Source organism: Lonchura striata, chromosome 4A, assembly GCF_050655825.1.
Source record: "Lonchura striata isolate lonStrDom1 chromosome 4A, ASM5065582v1, whole genome shotgun sequence".
NCBI classification, from domain to species: domain Eukaryota; kingdom Metazoa; phylum Chordata; class Aves; order Passeriformes; family Estrildidae; genus Lonchura; species Lonchura striata.
Window position 1 is genome coordinate 6614922 of NC_140742.1, and position 15352 is coordinate 6630273.

Below are 15352 nucleotides of genomic sequence, written 5' to 3' on the forward strand. Positions count from 1 at the left end.
CCTCACTGAACCTCTGAACAATGGCCAGACTTCTAGGAGCTAGAACACAGTCTTACTGTGGGATCTGACTGCCCAGACTATGAGCCATCCCTCCAAATTTAACTACATGCACAGTCAAGTATGAGCTAAAGCTGTTTCATCATCCTGTGATTTTCAGCTTTATCATTTCCAGCACGCTAGACAAATCCTGCAACTTCCTTTCAGTACAGGGTCTCATTTAGGCTGGCTGCATTTTCATATCTATTTAGGTCACAGTTCCCTAAAACACAGGATTTCCCCTAAATGGCTCAGTTCTACACTTCTTTTTAATATTCAGTTTCCCCACCCATATTTGCTTCCCTCACCACTGACTTATTTTAGATTTTAAATAGTTCTGTTGGGACTGTCCACAGTTTATAAAAAAATCAGCTTGTGATTGCTGAAGTATTCTTTGTTATTTTAAGCTCCATCTACTTCAAGCATTTGTGCTTTCCTAATACAGAGGAGAACAGCTACACCACCATGACACAGAACCCCATGTCCCAAAAGGATCCTGAAGGGGCATAGGGGCTGAGGAGAGCAGTGCCAGCACATGCAGTGTCTGTATCCACCACCACCCTCCCAATCACTTCTCTGGGTTCATTCTTGTACTCCACAATGACACCACAAGTAGGAATTCAAAAGGATGAATCAGGGTGGGAATAATTTGTCTGTTATTTACTCCAGCAGAATAATTTCATTGGTCCTGTTCACTGCATTTACACAGGGGCACTGCTACAGGCCATAGAAGAGAAAGGGCAAGATGGCTTTTTGGGTACAACTGGATAAGATGGACCAAGCTACTGAACCACTCTTATTCCTCACTCCTAGGCATCCTTTATCCTTTGCAGCAGCTCTGATACACAAACTCGTGGTGAGATTTACCATCAAGCCACATATATACATGCCATTAACCCCATTTTCTGTTGAACCTCAGAACTGATGCAAAACTTCACAGTGGCAGCAAACCATCAAAGCTCTCAAGCAAGCAACAAAGTTTAGTCCATTCAAGGCTGCAATTAAATCCACACTCTTGGGTTCACATTCATACACTTCTTGAAATGCACTGTTTGAAATGGGACTATTTTAGAAAGAAGCCTGATGAACTTCAGCTGACTCCTAAGACCTAGATGCATTGATGAAGACATTACTGAATGCCCAGGACTGTCAGTGGTCAAGACTTGCTAACATAAACAGACTTCTTGTATCAAATGGGCAAGAGTAATTTCCTCATACGAATTGCAGTTTCAATATCTAGATCTTTGGTTCCCCTCTACAGAGATGTTATGGGCCATCTTTTATGCAGCCAAACATGCACATAAGCCAGACTGTTAGTGGTCTTCCTAAAGCTGCAGGTCAAACATGGGAAACTCAACTGGGTGGTAGGAAGAGAAATAGCCGGATGCTGAGTACATCTCCCGAGTGGTCAACATACATGCAGATACAACCTAAAAAAGCAAACAGTAAAACTCACTAGACTAAGGAGAGGCAGGGAGCCTGAAAACCAGCCTTCTGCAAAGAACATTCAGAAGTCAACTAGAGAGTTTAGCTCTTACCCAGACCTGAGGTGTAGGGCTGTTTTATGTTTTCAGGTTTTTCAATATGCTAAGGTACAGCAGCATAGGGTTGGCAAACATGAATTCAACTCTGATCAAAATCAGGGTCTCCTTCAGTGTTCCTGCATGCAGATATCTTACCCCTAGCTGCACTTCTTCAGAACACTGGAAGCAGTAAGAGCAGCTAACTACTCCTGCTTAGGCTTGTTGTGGAAATGGATAACTACACATTAATGCATCTAATCACCCATCTTTCTCTAAGAGAATTGCAGAGCAGCAAAATTATTTGGTTTATAAGACTGTCTGAATCCTCTCAGATCACAATTATTGTCAAATCCTTCCAAACATTGCCAAATCAAAGCTGTCATTTGAATATGGTAAAAGCATTTAATGGCAAAGTCCTCTATGCCAAACTTTTCTGAGACCAGAGCATTTGCACGAAGCCATTTGTAAAAAGACAAGGAAAAACTTGAAAGCACAGAGCAATGGTCTAAAACATGGTCTAAGATGTTCTACAGAGAGAAAAAGAAAAATATATATATATACTCACCTAGCATTTTTCTGCAATATTAAAGACATTCAAAATTTAGCCATTGGAGAAGTGGCTGGCCACCTCTGGCTAAGATACATTTGGTGCTTAGGGGTAGAAGAGACTATGCACAGAGGTGAATCAAGTACAGAGCAAGCAACAAAGCCTATATATTAAATCTGTCAAAACTCGAAGCAGCAAAGGAGCAGGACAGCCTTCTGACAGATTTTTACTTGATTATTTACCATTGTCAGAACAAACACTAAGATAGCATTGTATTTCTGTGCATGATGCTGAAGCAAGTATTGTTAATATTGGTCTGATCTTTTAGTGATTTATAGACTACTTAGTCCTTCTATTTGCTCTGTCTTTTGGTAGATTCAACACAACACTACTATACTGATATATTCTTACAGCTGAAAATGCTGGCATGAACTCCCTTTCTAAAAAAGATCTCTGCCCTGAACTGCTGGATGTGCAAAAGGGGATTCAAACTGAGCATAATACATTGCATTGCCTCTTGCAATCACCCTTTAATCTGAGATGTTAGTAACAAAGGGAAAAAAAAAAAAAAACTGAGTTGGGGATTTTTGAGAGTTGCATTTCTGCATATGTGGCTGCCAACACAGAACCTCAGGTATACAGTGCAGAGATCATTAGTGTCTATAGATTTCACAGAGCCCAAGACACATGCAGCAGCAAGACATTACAAATAGAGTAAGAAAATTAATTTTTAGGGACTTGCTGCTTCCCAGTTTGTCATAGCTGGGTCAGAATACTATCAATTTCAGGTACAGTTTAGTGTTTTAAGCAAACAAACAAAAAAAAAAAAGTCAATACTTGGGTTTTTTCAATACCAACTTCAGGTAAAAGGGGTTCCTCGATAGTTTTTGAAGTGAAGGACTAACATAGCAACAACAGAAGAATGTCACCTCAGTATTACAGCAAAGAATAAGTTACAGTCCAGCTTCTGTAACAAAATCAGCACAATGGAGCTGCAGACTGGAGGACTAAGACATCCCTTACCAAAATGTTGTCTTGGCTTAGTGATAAAGTATTTCATAATCTTGAATAAGGCTCTTCAAGCCTTCCAAGTCCCAACCATGGACTTGGAACTTCTGGATATTTTTAGTAATACTAGTATTTTCTGACCCCATTATTCAAATTACCAGTAACCTTAGAGTTTTTGAGACAGCTCACAAAATGAGCAGCCTAACAGTTCATACAGCAGCTTCTGTTGTCCAGGGAATTGTGAATAGTGAAGTGATAGAACATAATCATTTTACTGCCCTCTGCTTCCAGTACTTCACCAATGCAAACAAACTCACATGTTGAGTGTGCCTTAATGAAAATTACAGATACTGCAACAAAAATCCAGTAGCTCAAACAGCACATTTTCAGTAACAGAAGAAGCCAGGTTTCTCTTTAGGCAAGCTCAGATCCTGATTTTTCATTGTAGGAGGATAACTGTAGCTACAGAACGTGGAATATGGACAGACACTGGATTCAATACATCTCAGTTGAAGCCTTCATTGTCTATCCAAAAAAACAAATGAAGTTAATCAGCCACTTTTTCAAAAGCAGTTTTATAGTTCCTTAATATTGAGATACATGTGGGAACAAATTAAATAAACAGATGTTGGCAAAACAGTTATTGATACTTAAGCTTTCAATCTCATCTCACAGACCATAGACATTTCTTAACATTTGGATGCAACACACAGTAGTAACAAGAAACACACTAGAGAAGTAACACCCTTCTTATGCCTGCTGTGCAGTGTCTTCATTAATGACTGCACTAATGTAAAAACTTAGAGGAAAATGTGAATACAATGAGTTATATAATGTAGTTACATTTCCAAATGATAACTTTGCTGATTTTAAAAACAAAACACACACAAACCATACACTGTGCCCAAACGCACCACAACAATACACCAAAGCAAACACGTGACAATATTGCATGTTTTTATTGCTTAAACACCGAGTAGTCTATTGTCTCAGCTGCACTATAAGCTACAATATAAGCAAGTTTCTTTTAATCCTTCCAGCTCTCCAGACAATTTTGATTTCTTTCAGATCTGTTTTAGAAGTCTGAGAGTAATTAGACTGACCAAGTCATTGGGTGCTCTGGAAAGGCATTTAAAGGACATTGAAGTGTTTAAGAGACAATGCAGTCATCAGGCACAACCAAGGCTCTTAATATTCTTCTACAATAAGGTCACCTACTCAATGGATGAAGGAAAGGTGGTGGATTTAGTTTTGCAGTATTTTAGTACAGCTTTTGATACTGCCTCTCAAGGCATCCTTCTGGACAAATTGTTCAGCTGCAAGATAAGGAAGTTCAAAGTGTGCTGGATGAAGAACCAGAGGCAGCAGGGCTCAGAGGGCTGCAGGGAATGGGGCTGTGCCTGGCTGGCAACCAGTCACCAGTGATGTTCCCCAGCTCTCCATAATAGGGCCAGTGTGGCCCAGTATTTTTATCAATGATTTGGATTGCAGGAGCTGAATGCACCATTAGCAAAGGTACTGACAATACCAGCACTGGCTGTGCTGCTGACTCACTCAAGGGACACAAGGTCTCACAAAGGCATCTAGATAACTCAGAGCATGAGTGATCAGTGGCATTAAATTTAAAAAGAGCAAATGCCAGATTCTGCACGTGGAGCAGGGTAATACCAGGCACAAGTCCAGAGTGGGAGAGGAGTAGCAGGAGAGCAGCAGCCCTGCAGAAAGGGATCTGAGAGTGCTGGTCAGCAGCAGGCTCAGGAGCAGCCAGCACTGTGCTCTTGTAGAAAAAAGGGCAAAACACACCCTAGCGGGGCATCAAACACAGCAAAAACAGCCAGTCCAAAGAGCTTATCTTCATTAAAGTGTCTATTTATTGATCTGTAAGCAAGTCCTTACTTCTAATACATATGTACAAGCCCCTCCTTCTCTACCATTTCTGACTAACAGGATTGTTTTCATATAAGCATTGTATCACCAAGTATTTTGTGGGTTTTGCATTAAAACTTTATTACTGGGCAACCTGATATTGCTTGAATTTGTCAGCAGTAGAACTGCCTTATTTCTTATAGTGTGCCTTCAGAACCATTTGCTGACATTCTGCAAGTCCTGTAGACTACAATCGTCAGGAAGATATCCAGTTCTGGATTTTAACAGAGAAAAAAAAATTAAACATAACCAAAACCCTCTTGTCCATCCAGAAAACTGCCTGAAAAGATATTTAGCATATTGAGGAACTAATTTTTTTTTTGTCCTCTGAATATACTATTCATGAAAAGTGAATTAAAAAATAAAATCTATGCCATATTTATATTCTTAGAGATATTATGAATGAAAAGTCACACCTATGGAGGATGGAAGATATCAAGCATCCTGCCACTTCATCCTACTCATTTCTCTGGCAGTTCAGTTTCTGCACTGTAACCAAACACAATGGAATTCCGGGCTAAATTTTTCCTTTCAACTGTACTGTACAGTTGAAAAGCTATGGCAAGGAAAAAGTTAGCCCAGAATTCCATTAGTGAGCCTAGAATCCTATGCTTTATTAGCCTATGTTATATAAAACCAAATATATTTATGAAATGCTGTAACTATGTGATTGATCAGATTGCATTGGCAGGTTTTTCCTGTACTAAGTCACTTCACCAGTATAACTAAATTCCCAATCAAGAGAGAAAAAAAATGCTCTGATAAGGGCCTAGAAAGGAGAATAGTAAATATCAGTGATATACAGACAGACAAAACTGGTTCATGGCTGCAGAAAGTCATCAGTTTACAGCTAGACTCAGACTTTTCCAACCAAACTGATTCTGTGATTCCACCTCAAGAACATAGGAAGGTATACAATGACAGAGAAACTGTTCTCCTATATGTTGCATGCAAAATTCTCCAATATCAATTTAACAACCCCATTGCCCCACCAAAAAAAAGAAAAAATACAACGAAAAATACAAGCAAGATTTTACAGTATTCAGCCTCCAGGACAGTAAAATTCTGTCCCTGAGAAGCCTTTCTGGAGAACTAGAAACTTGCAAGAATACAGCTCAGTCTGGACCACAAATACCATGGCACTTGATTCACTGCTTCAGGAATTCTTTCTGAACTCTTCTGAGATTTCATTTTACTCTACACAGAATCACAGCTGGCAGAGAAAGGAATGTCTCTTCCCTTTTCTAGTCTGTCATCTCATTCTTGCCTAATTACAGGTTACTCTACAGAGCTGATCAGATTCTGAGCTTTTTCATTCATTCCTCCTTTAGGGGCACTCCTCTGCCCTTTTCCATAGCTATTCATCAACCAGCAACAGCCAAAGGGAAAGAGGCCTAGCATGGCCAAGTACTCCTCTTCCTTAGCCTGGCAATAGGATGAGAACTGATCAACATTTTTTCATCCACAGTTTATATCTTTCAATAGGTTCCTCAGCTCCTACTGCAGCTTCAGAGATGTTAGTACAACTAGGAAAAAGCATTCTGCAGGAGTCATGCCTTTAAAAGCATCTTCAAAGGATGTTTTTTCCCCCATTTAAGTTCAACAAACTGCTTTACAAAGGTGAGGAGTTTCTGACTGCCCCACTACTGCCCTGGAGAATCACACATTCACAGAAGTGAATATATCCTTTCACAGCTGCACAGGAAGGAAGCAGCACTACATCACCTACCTATTGATAGCCACAGTTGCTGCAGCCATAATTGTCTCTTGTTAATATAAGGCCCAAACTTCTGCAATTTCAGGTTCTAAACCTCCAAACAGTTGTAGATGATCCTGTCGTCTTATAACCATCAAGACTGCCAGTGACTGTCTCTTCCTACCTCCCCACCATGTATTTGCTTTAAACACTACCTTAGAGTCAGCATTAGCTACAGGACTCAGAAGGGTGGGTTTTATGCCCACAATTTCCAAAACACTTGAATGCTCCACCTAGAAACAGCCACAGGAAAGTTACAAAAAGATGTGCTTGAAAGAGTAGCCTTCCATCAACCTAGAGACTTCAGCCTAGTTTGGAAGTTTCAGATGGGATAAAAACAAACTTAATTCAGTATTATTGGCTGGACTGTGCAAATACCTGCTGTTCCCAAATACCCCTAGGGAAAAGCAAGCGATTAACTGGCTGCTTACTACTGCTCTTAATTTACATCAGTTAATTGCCCTGGATTATTCCTGGGTAGAGAGAGATTTCCTCTTTTCAGCAGCAGACTCCTCGATGAAGTTGGTTTCTGGTATAATCACTGAGCAAACAGACAAAAGGGAAACGGGACACTGGAATGACAGAGATCCAAAGAGTTGAAATCTTGGAGCTCTTTTCAAACAAACGCCATTGTAGTTCTCAGAACAGTGATTAAGCACAGATAACAGCTTTATTGTGCAAATTCAGGGAGGCCCTCTTGCTGCACAGAAGGGGAAAAAAAAAAAAAAAAAAGAAATTAAGTCAGCCAAATAAGGTTGCTTGAGCTGCACCGAGCCAGGAAAGAGTCCAGGAGATGACGCAGCCAGAGGAAGCTTTTAGTCAGCTTCCTTCAGAGCCTGGAGCAGGGCCAGAGCCACCTCGGAGGAGGAAGAGGGGCTCCTCTGTGGAGTAGCCGCTGACCAGCAGGGACGTGGCCAGGCCAGCAGGGTGCTGTCCCCAGGCACACCCAGTGTCACAAGCACAAGCTTTTTGAATCCTTTGGTTTCGGTTCATCAGCTGTCTTTCAAGCAGCTACTAGGGACTCAGAGTTTGAGGAGAATTTAGCTTCAGACTAGACATTATACATAAAACTGAACAAAGTTTCCTCTAGAGACAGAGATGCCATTTCCTTTCAAAATAAACGAGTCCATATTAAGACATCTTATGAGCCACCCTCATGAGTAAAGCAAGAATTGTAATGAAACTTCAGGGGTGACTAATCACACAAGGTAGAATCACCCCAAGGAAAGGGCTGCAACGCCCTGAAAAGATGCTGCTTGTAGACGTTATGGTGACAGGATATTTGCAAGAAGCAAGTGATGGTGAGCCCCTGATAGGAGACACTCTGTTCCCCATAGGATTCTTACAGCAGAAGCAGCAGACCTAAAGCTTTCCTGGGGCCCCTTTTATTGGGTACACCTCATTGGGTGCTGCCTCCAGCAACAAATCAAGAGGGCAAAAATTAAATAAAGGACTCAAGTAAGATGTTTAATCTTCTAAAACCTCTTGTATGACAGTCTATATGTAACATTGTCACCTTGAAGTTTTATGAACTGAATCATGACTACCAATTCAGATCAGGCACCTGGAACAGTTCTTGCTCACAACAGTGTAAAACCACTATAACTAATGGGTTTTGCCCAGACAGGGACAGGGTTTGCCATAAGATGAGAAAGGAAGATTTTACCAGTATGTAAAAACAAAGTGAGTATTTGTTTCTCATCAATAGTATAGTTTTAAATCCCCGTTTAACTTTAATATAGAGGGCCTAAAAGTACCAAACAAGCTTTTACTCAGTCAAGATTAATTGCTTCACATGACATGAAGTAAAACCTTACTATTCTTGCAGAACCTAGGGACCAAGCTGTTGAATACTATACAAGCTAGGGTGCAAAGGCCTTTCCTGTTTTGCAAAATCCCATGGTAGGAATAAAGCTACAGATAATTCACTGCTTCCTAGTTTCAGTAGTTTACCTGGTTCCACTGTAAACTCAGCATGTTTTAGGTATTGCTGCTTCTGAACTACAAAGTCATCTGAAAATCACCAACAGGAGTGATATTCTGTATAAAGCAAGGTCTTTGGGAGCATTCAAATGCATCTCTTTACATCATATATCTGATGGCATTAGAAGAAACATAATGGATTGAGTGTGCCTAAAAAGTTAAGCACACACGTTAAACTTGGATCAGTGCCACCAAGCTTCCCAAGTTGTACTGAGTGAGGAAAGGAAGAGATAGCACCAATGTGTCAGTCATGAAATGAGACAGAAGGCATCTAGAATGCTTCCAGAGTTCCTTCATAGCACAATGGGATCAGGAGAAAAGTGCCCATCTACTAAAGTCACAGTTTTCATCACTATCCTTTCCCCCTTCAAGACATGAAGGAAATTCTGCAAGAGGAGAAAAAAAGAAGACAAATTATCCAAAAAAGTGTAGCCTTCTATTCATAGTTGCCATCTTGTTGCAACATTTGGTAGCAAGTAGCCACAGACACAAGAAACTAATTAACCAGAGGATTCTCCTGATACACACCTCAATCTCTCAGTTATTTTTCTTCTAAACAGAACCCTGAAGTTCAAAGAACAACAGGGGGAAAAAAATCTTCTATGACCTTTCAAGTCCTGCTGGGAACTAGGACCATCAATTCAAACTACAGACAGGGTTCATAAAGATCCTAATAACTATTGCTATACTCAGCTTCAAACTAAGGTATAATAAACTCTGGACTGGCACCTTTTCCCTTATTACCTTGTAAAACTTTCTGTATTCACAAGCCTAGGTTTGATGAAAGCCCTTTCTCTACAATGTTACCCAGAACAGAACTGCCCAAGTCGTGGTGACAGGACTGCTGAGTGTGCACCTCACATGTGATGAATGCTCCTGTTTCACGTTCAGTGGCCCATCCATTCACAGAGTAAGCACATACATAGGCAAAACAGTCAATGAATCCCAGAATAGAAGCCTTGCATCCACCAGTCACGGAGAAATCAGAGCCTACTCGTGGCAAATAAACAAACTGCACACAACTGGAGGATAGACTTCTCAGAGCTTGACAACAGCTCAGTTTTAGCACTCAACTACTTCAACCCCCTGCAGTACAAAGTAGGGGGGGGAATTATATACCCTTTCTGGTGTCTGCTTTAACTGTTCACACTTCACAAACTTTCCAGAACACAAAATGCTTAAACCAGAGTTGTATCACTAGATTAAACCGTGAAGGCTTCCTGTTGAGAGAGTATGGCAAGATCAGCAGGCTGATGCATGATGGACTTTCTACACAGCCTACAAAGCCTCCAGCAACCAAACCCCCCCATTACATGTCACAACAGCAAATCATGTGCACTAGTTCAAAGGTTACCAGAGTTAATCTTGGATTCTTATTAATAGTGCTACACAGCCTAGTGTCACTCATAGCAAATCTCCCATAACAAAATGGAAATCTCCAGCTACATGTGCTAACATTTAGCCTAGCTTGAGGAGGTGTAGAGACTCAGAACTCAACAGGTTTTGCTGCTTAAGCCACGCAGCAGCATGTTTCTGTAAGCCTGGTGAGATGAATGATAAGAGCTACCAACCAAGTAGTTTTGACACAAATGCTTTTCCTGCCCAGCCAGAACTGTTCCCTAGAACATTTCCTCCATCTGTCTTCTTCACAATGGATTTATTTTTGTGATGAAGCCCACATAAACCTACATCTAACTGCCCAGGTTTCACCCACATTTGACCTTGATTTTTTTTTCCTTGACTGAGGAAAGCCTCTTGCGCTTTACTGTTTTGTTAATTAAGCAGCTATTAACAAATCTTAAGCTAGCACAGTAGTAGTCATGTTTATTTCACATGAAGAACTGATTATACAGTTATGCCAGCATATCCTGCTCCTGCAAACCAAAGATCAAGAAATAATGTTTCAAATATTATTTCAGTTGGGTCTGTAACTAGAGCAGATGAGGCAGGAAACCAAAGGCTGATACAGCAGCAGGCCTGCAGCTCTGTACTGCAACAGGCACAGACTCTGGAACCACTCTCTGTAGAGCCTTCAGTGTGCAATACAAAGCATTACACCAAAACACTTGCATTTCTCTATCTGCTCCAGCTTTTAAAAGCTCCAAAAGCAGAACTGCTCTGTCAAAACCAGAACTGCTCTGTCAAAACCAGAAAGCAGCAGACTGAGAAGGTGGATCCAGCCTAGGGTGTGTCTGCGGAGGCTGCAATGAGCACCTCGCAGCCAGCGTTCAGATTCAGCCTGGTGCTGGGAACCCCGCCCCGCAAGCCTCTCTTGTTCAGGATTTCTTGGCCGATCCACACTAAAAAAAGTCACTCATCACAACTGTAAACTCTCTGGCTAAAAGGTCTCCACTGCATTTTACAGAGATGTCCCCTAACTTGTGTTATTTCTGTTAATCTTACTGAATTTATTACCTGTACGTTAACTTTTTTTGTAAATAAATCTTCACTAATCACTAGTATTTGATAGAAGGCCCTTCTAAAGCCTAAGAAAATACTGTCTTAACCTTGAAGAGGCTGAGAATCGACATCCTTTAAGACGTTGATGTTTAAATAATAATAACCAGCATCTAGCTATCCATGCTATCAGAGATGGCATTTAAAACATCAGGAAAATTAGCTGTCAATCAAATAGGTATTCGCTATCTAAAGTAAAAAAAGTAAACTATTAGAAGAAAAGAAAATCACAGTGAATTTCATTTCAACTTCTATTTGCACAGAGGTAAGTTTCTGTTTGGATTTGTCTTTTTCCTCTCCTTTATGTAAACCACAGACTCTTAGCTTAAACATTAGATGTTCTTAGGCCATTTCAGATAATTCCGGTACGGAAACATCCAGAGACTTCCAGCCTGCTCCTTCCTGTTTTATCAATGAAGAGCTGGGACTAATTCTTTCGCTCCAACCAGGAGAAATTAAATGGAAAAACCCCATGCTCCTCATTAGTCACCGAACTCCTGCTGCGAGGCGAGTCAAGTACAGACTTGACTAGACTTTTCTAAAGTACCAAAACCTCTCCAGCCAAGAAATACCTCGAGTCAAGCTGGGACAAGGTTCCCTGGCAACCCGAACTGACTAACTAACTGCAAGTTGTGAAAACCCCAACTTCTCCTCAGGGCGCGCACGAGGCGGCCATGGCAGCGCCCGCTCCCACCAGGCTCCCGGAGCTCGCCCCGCTCCCCCCGGTGCGGCCGCACACGCGGGCGGCGCCGCCGCGCTCCGCCGGACATTTTGGGGCGGAGAGGCGGCCCCGCCGCGCCGAGACCCCGCGGTGCGGGCGCGGCCCCTCGGCCGGGGCAGCACAAGATGGAGGGGCGGGCGGGAAGCTCCTCTCCCCGGGACCCCTCCGTGCTCCTCGCCGCTCCCTCCGGGGCGGCCGCCGCCGGCCGGGGCGCAGCCGAGCGCGGGCGGGAGGAGCCCCCAGGCCGCGCCCGCCCGGCCCCGCGCACCCGCCCGCACCCCGCGGCGGAGCCTCCGCTCTGCCCCGCGCCGGCGGCACGCACCGTTTTCGGCATCTTCCCGGCGGGCTGGGCACGGCCGTCGCTCCTCCTGCGCCGGTGGGGATCCGCACGGGCTCCGCGCTGCTTCTAACGGGACTCCGCGCCGCGCCTCTCCGCCCGGCCAGGCCCCGCCCGGCCCCGCCCGGCCGCCTCCGTGCGGGGCTGGAGCGGCGGCGCCCCCGCCCTGGGAAGGCCGAGCCGGGCGGGCCCTGCGGAGCGGCCCGGGAGGGGCGCGGCCTCGGGGGCTGCGGGGGCTGCGGCGCGCTCCCGTCGGTGCAGGAGCCGAGGGCTTCCAGCGCCCATGAAGTAGTGCCTACACAGCCCCGGTCGCAGAAGTTTATGCGCGGATCGGTGTCATTGGGATTTCTGGTTCTTGGTAAAAGCATTATTTAAGAAAATAGCGCTATTTTGTCGGCGACTGTACTGTTCAAAGTAAGACCGCAGCACTGACTTGTGAGCAATGCTTCTGTCCCTTGTTAGCCAGAGCCGCTTGCACACAGGTGCAGCTCAGCGCGCTGCCAGCCCAGCATCCCCGTGCGCTGTTCTGTACAAGATTTTCACAGCCACCTGTTTGATTTAAAAGTACACTTCCAGCTTGTACGGAAAATCACGCTATGATAAGCCAGTCTCTATAAAAGAGTCAGAGGAGTCCTGCAACTTTATTGAAATCAAGGGAGAGAATCCACTGGTACACACACATATCCCCAGGGTTTTTTCTCTCGAGGTTTCAGAGGGCGCAGCCTCCCTTTACCCTGAACTCCCGGCCGCACGTTGCCCTCTTCCTTTCCCCATTGGCTGAGGTATTAGGAAGGCACAGACTTCCCGAACCGCCTACCGCGTATTCCCCCCTTGAACCTGTCATTTTACCCCAAAGTTCAGAAACTCAAGCTTGTGCAGACCCACTTGACTGTTTCAGGATCCAAACTGTCTGGGATCTGCAACAAACCTACTGCTCAAAGTTAGCAGAGACATTAAGACCCATTTCAAAGACTTTAATATCCATACCTTCACCTATCGAATTGTTTGTAGAGACATTAGCATACATCTTCCCTCTCAAGTTCCAGATGCTTCAAAAGCCCAAGGGATTGTGGCTCCCTGAAGCTTGGCAAGTCACATCTGGTCCTCAAGGCTTCTCTAAGGCCACACCCACAATCACAGAATATAAATAAGCAACCAAATTCAAGGATGAAAATAGCAGAGGACCACTGGCAGGCCATCCACCAAAGCTTCTCTTGCCATCTTTGTTTTCCAACCACTGATGGAGGGAATCAAGGGTCACCATTTTCATGGGGATTTAAAGAAGCTGTCTCATCTCATTTGGGACATTGAACACAACTTTCATACAGGAAACTAAGTCCTATTTTCTCCCAGGAAATTAGAAGTCATTCTTTTGAAAGTTAACAGTGTCCAGAAGAAGGAAACTAAATAAATGTAAAGTCTTGTTTTTAAAGAAAATAGGAATATATCATTTTTTTTCCCCTTGACTTTGTGTCTTATTTTCAAATCTGTTAAACATTTTTGTCTGGCAGGAGATGGAAACAGGGTCCAGGCATTTCATTTGCTTCAGCTGAATATGCAGGTTTCACTTAAACTAGAATCTCTATGCTATGCCTACATAGGAAAAAACATGAGTATAATTGGATTGATGTAAACTGGTGCAACTTTTCTGCACAGGAATTCACAGGGTGTCTAAGAGGCTATTTTACAAAGTTTTCTTCCTTTTCTGTCTCCTTTTACATTGAGACTTTCTTAGACAAGGGCAAACAAGATTGGTTACACTTATTTCCTACAGAAATAGATACTGACAGAAGACATACAGAACAATAGTCATGTGCTCATGATTTTTTGCCAGGTTTGGATCCAGAAATATTAGGTGTGAGCTTTCTTCCTCAATTCAAGAGATTCTGTGGAGATTTCTTTTATACTAGCAACATATACGATGGGGAGAGGCCAATTCTGCTTCTATTGTAACTTCTATACCAATATTCCTTCATAAGACTTAGGTAACTGGAGAATTCCATCAATCTGTTTGCAAAGGTGATAAAACTTTAGATGACAGGAGTCTAGATATTTCCCTGCCAAATTTAAAGGGCCATAATTTAACATCCAGGGATCTAAAATTTTTCTTCATAGTGCTAATGACAGGAGGGCTAATGAGGCAAGTGAATCCCCATGCCAGTGAAACAATCAGATCCAAAGCAGCTGTATTCCCACTTACATTGTGCCAGGCATTGGCCATGTCCTCAGAAAGTCATAAAACCCCGTGTCAAACAGTCCCAAAGAGTCTGAAGAGCTGAGACAAAGCTTCAGCATAACCTACACTTGTTTCTGACCCCAGAAACTTCTCTTGCCTTTCTTCCCTATTATTCATATCGATAGCCAAAACAAAATACCATTCATGCCACTTTGAAAGACAAGAGTATCCTGTGACAGGCACGTGAATCTCTACACCTCGCTTCCTCTCCAGCTTCTTCTTTCCCACTTCCCCTTCACTCCCGAGGTAGAGAACAAGACATCTGAAATTTGAACCTCATGGCACTCCAGCCACAGTTCCATGATGAATTCCTGCGAATTCCTGGAGGTGCTGTACCAGGACCTGACCTTCCCTGCAGACCTCTCCTTTAGCAGCTGCTGAGGAGCCATGGTGTCATCCAGCAGCCTTTTGCTGAGCTTTCCCTGCCTGGCCATGTGTGAAGACAACCATATCAGTGGATTCCTTGAGAACTGCAGAGGGGTTACATCTCCCTCTGACTTCAGGATGAAATTCCAAGGGGGAAAAGCATCAGCTGATTAAAAGTCCTCCTTGCAGAAGGCTGGAGAAATGAGTAACATTAGCCAGGGCCTCAAAAATGCTGTTACTCCCATACTGCTCAGCTCGCAAATAATATTAAAGTATTTCAGAATTAGATTAGACCAGGATGACATTAAGCATTCTCCTGGGAAGAGGTCTGGTATTTCACTGGGGATTTATTGTCTTGGTTTTATTTTCATCAAGCCTTTTGTAGTAGCTTCTTTAAAGCAGAAAGAACACATAAATTATTTGTTCTAACATACAGAATTATTTAGCATGAACACT

The 15352-nt window shown here is 43.0% G+C and overlaps 1 protein-coding gene across 1 annotated transcript in view; it reads right to left on the minus strand.

Moving 5' to 3' along the window:
* Positions 1-12391, minus strand: part of MSN (moesin) — a 40908-nt gene extending 28517 nt beyond the window's left edge. The window contains exon 1 of the mRNA XM_021548386.3: positions 12280-12391. Within this exon, the coding sequence (XP_021404061.1) occupies positions 12280-12291 (12 nt within the window). The 5' untranslated portion in view covers positions 12292-12391. The remainder of the gene's footprint in view (positions 1-12279) is intronic.
* Between the last annotated feature and the right edge of the window lie 2961 nt (positions 12392-15352).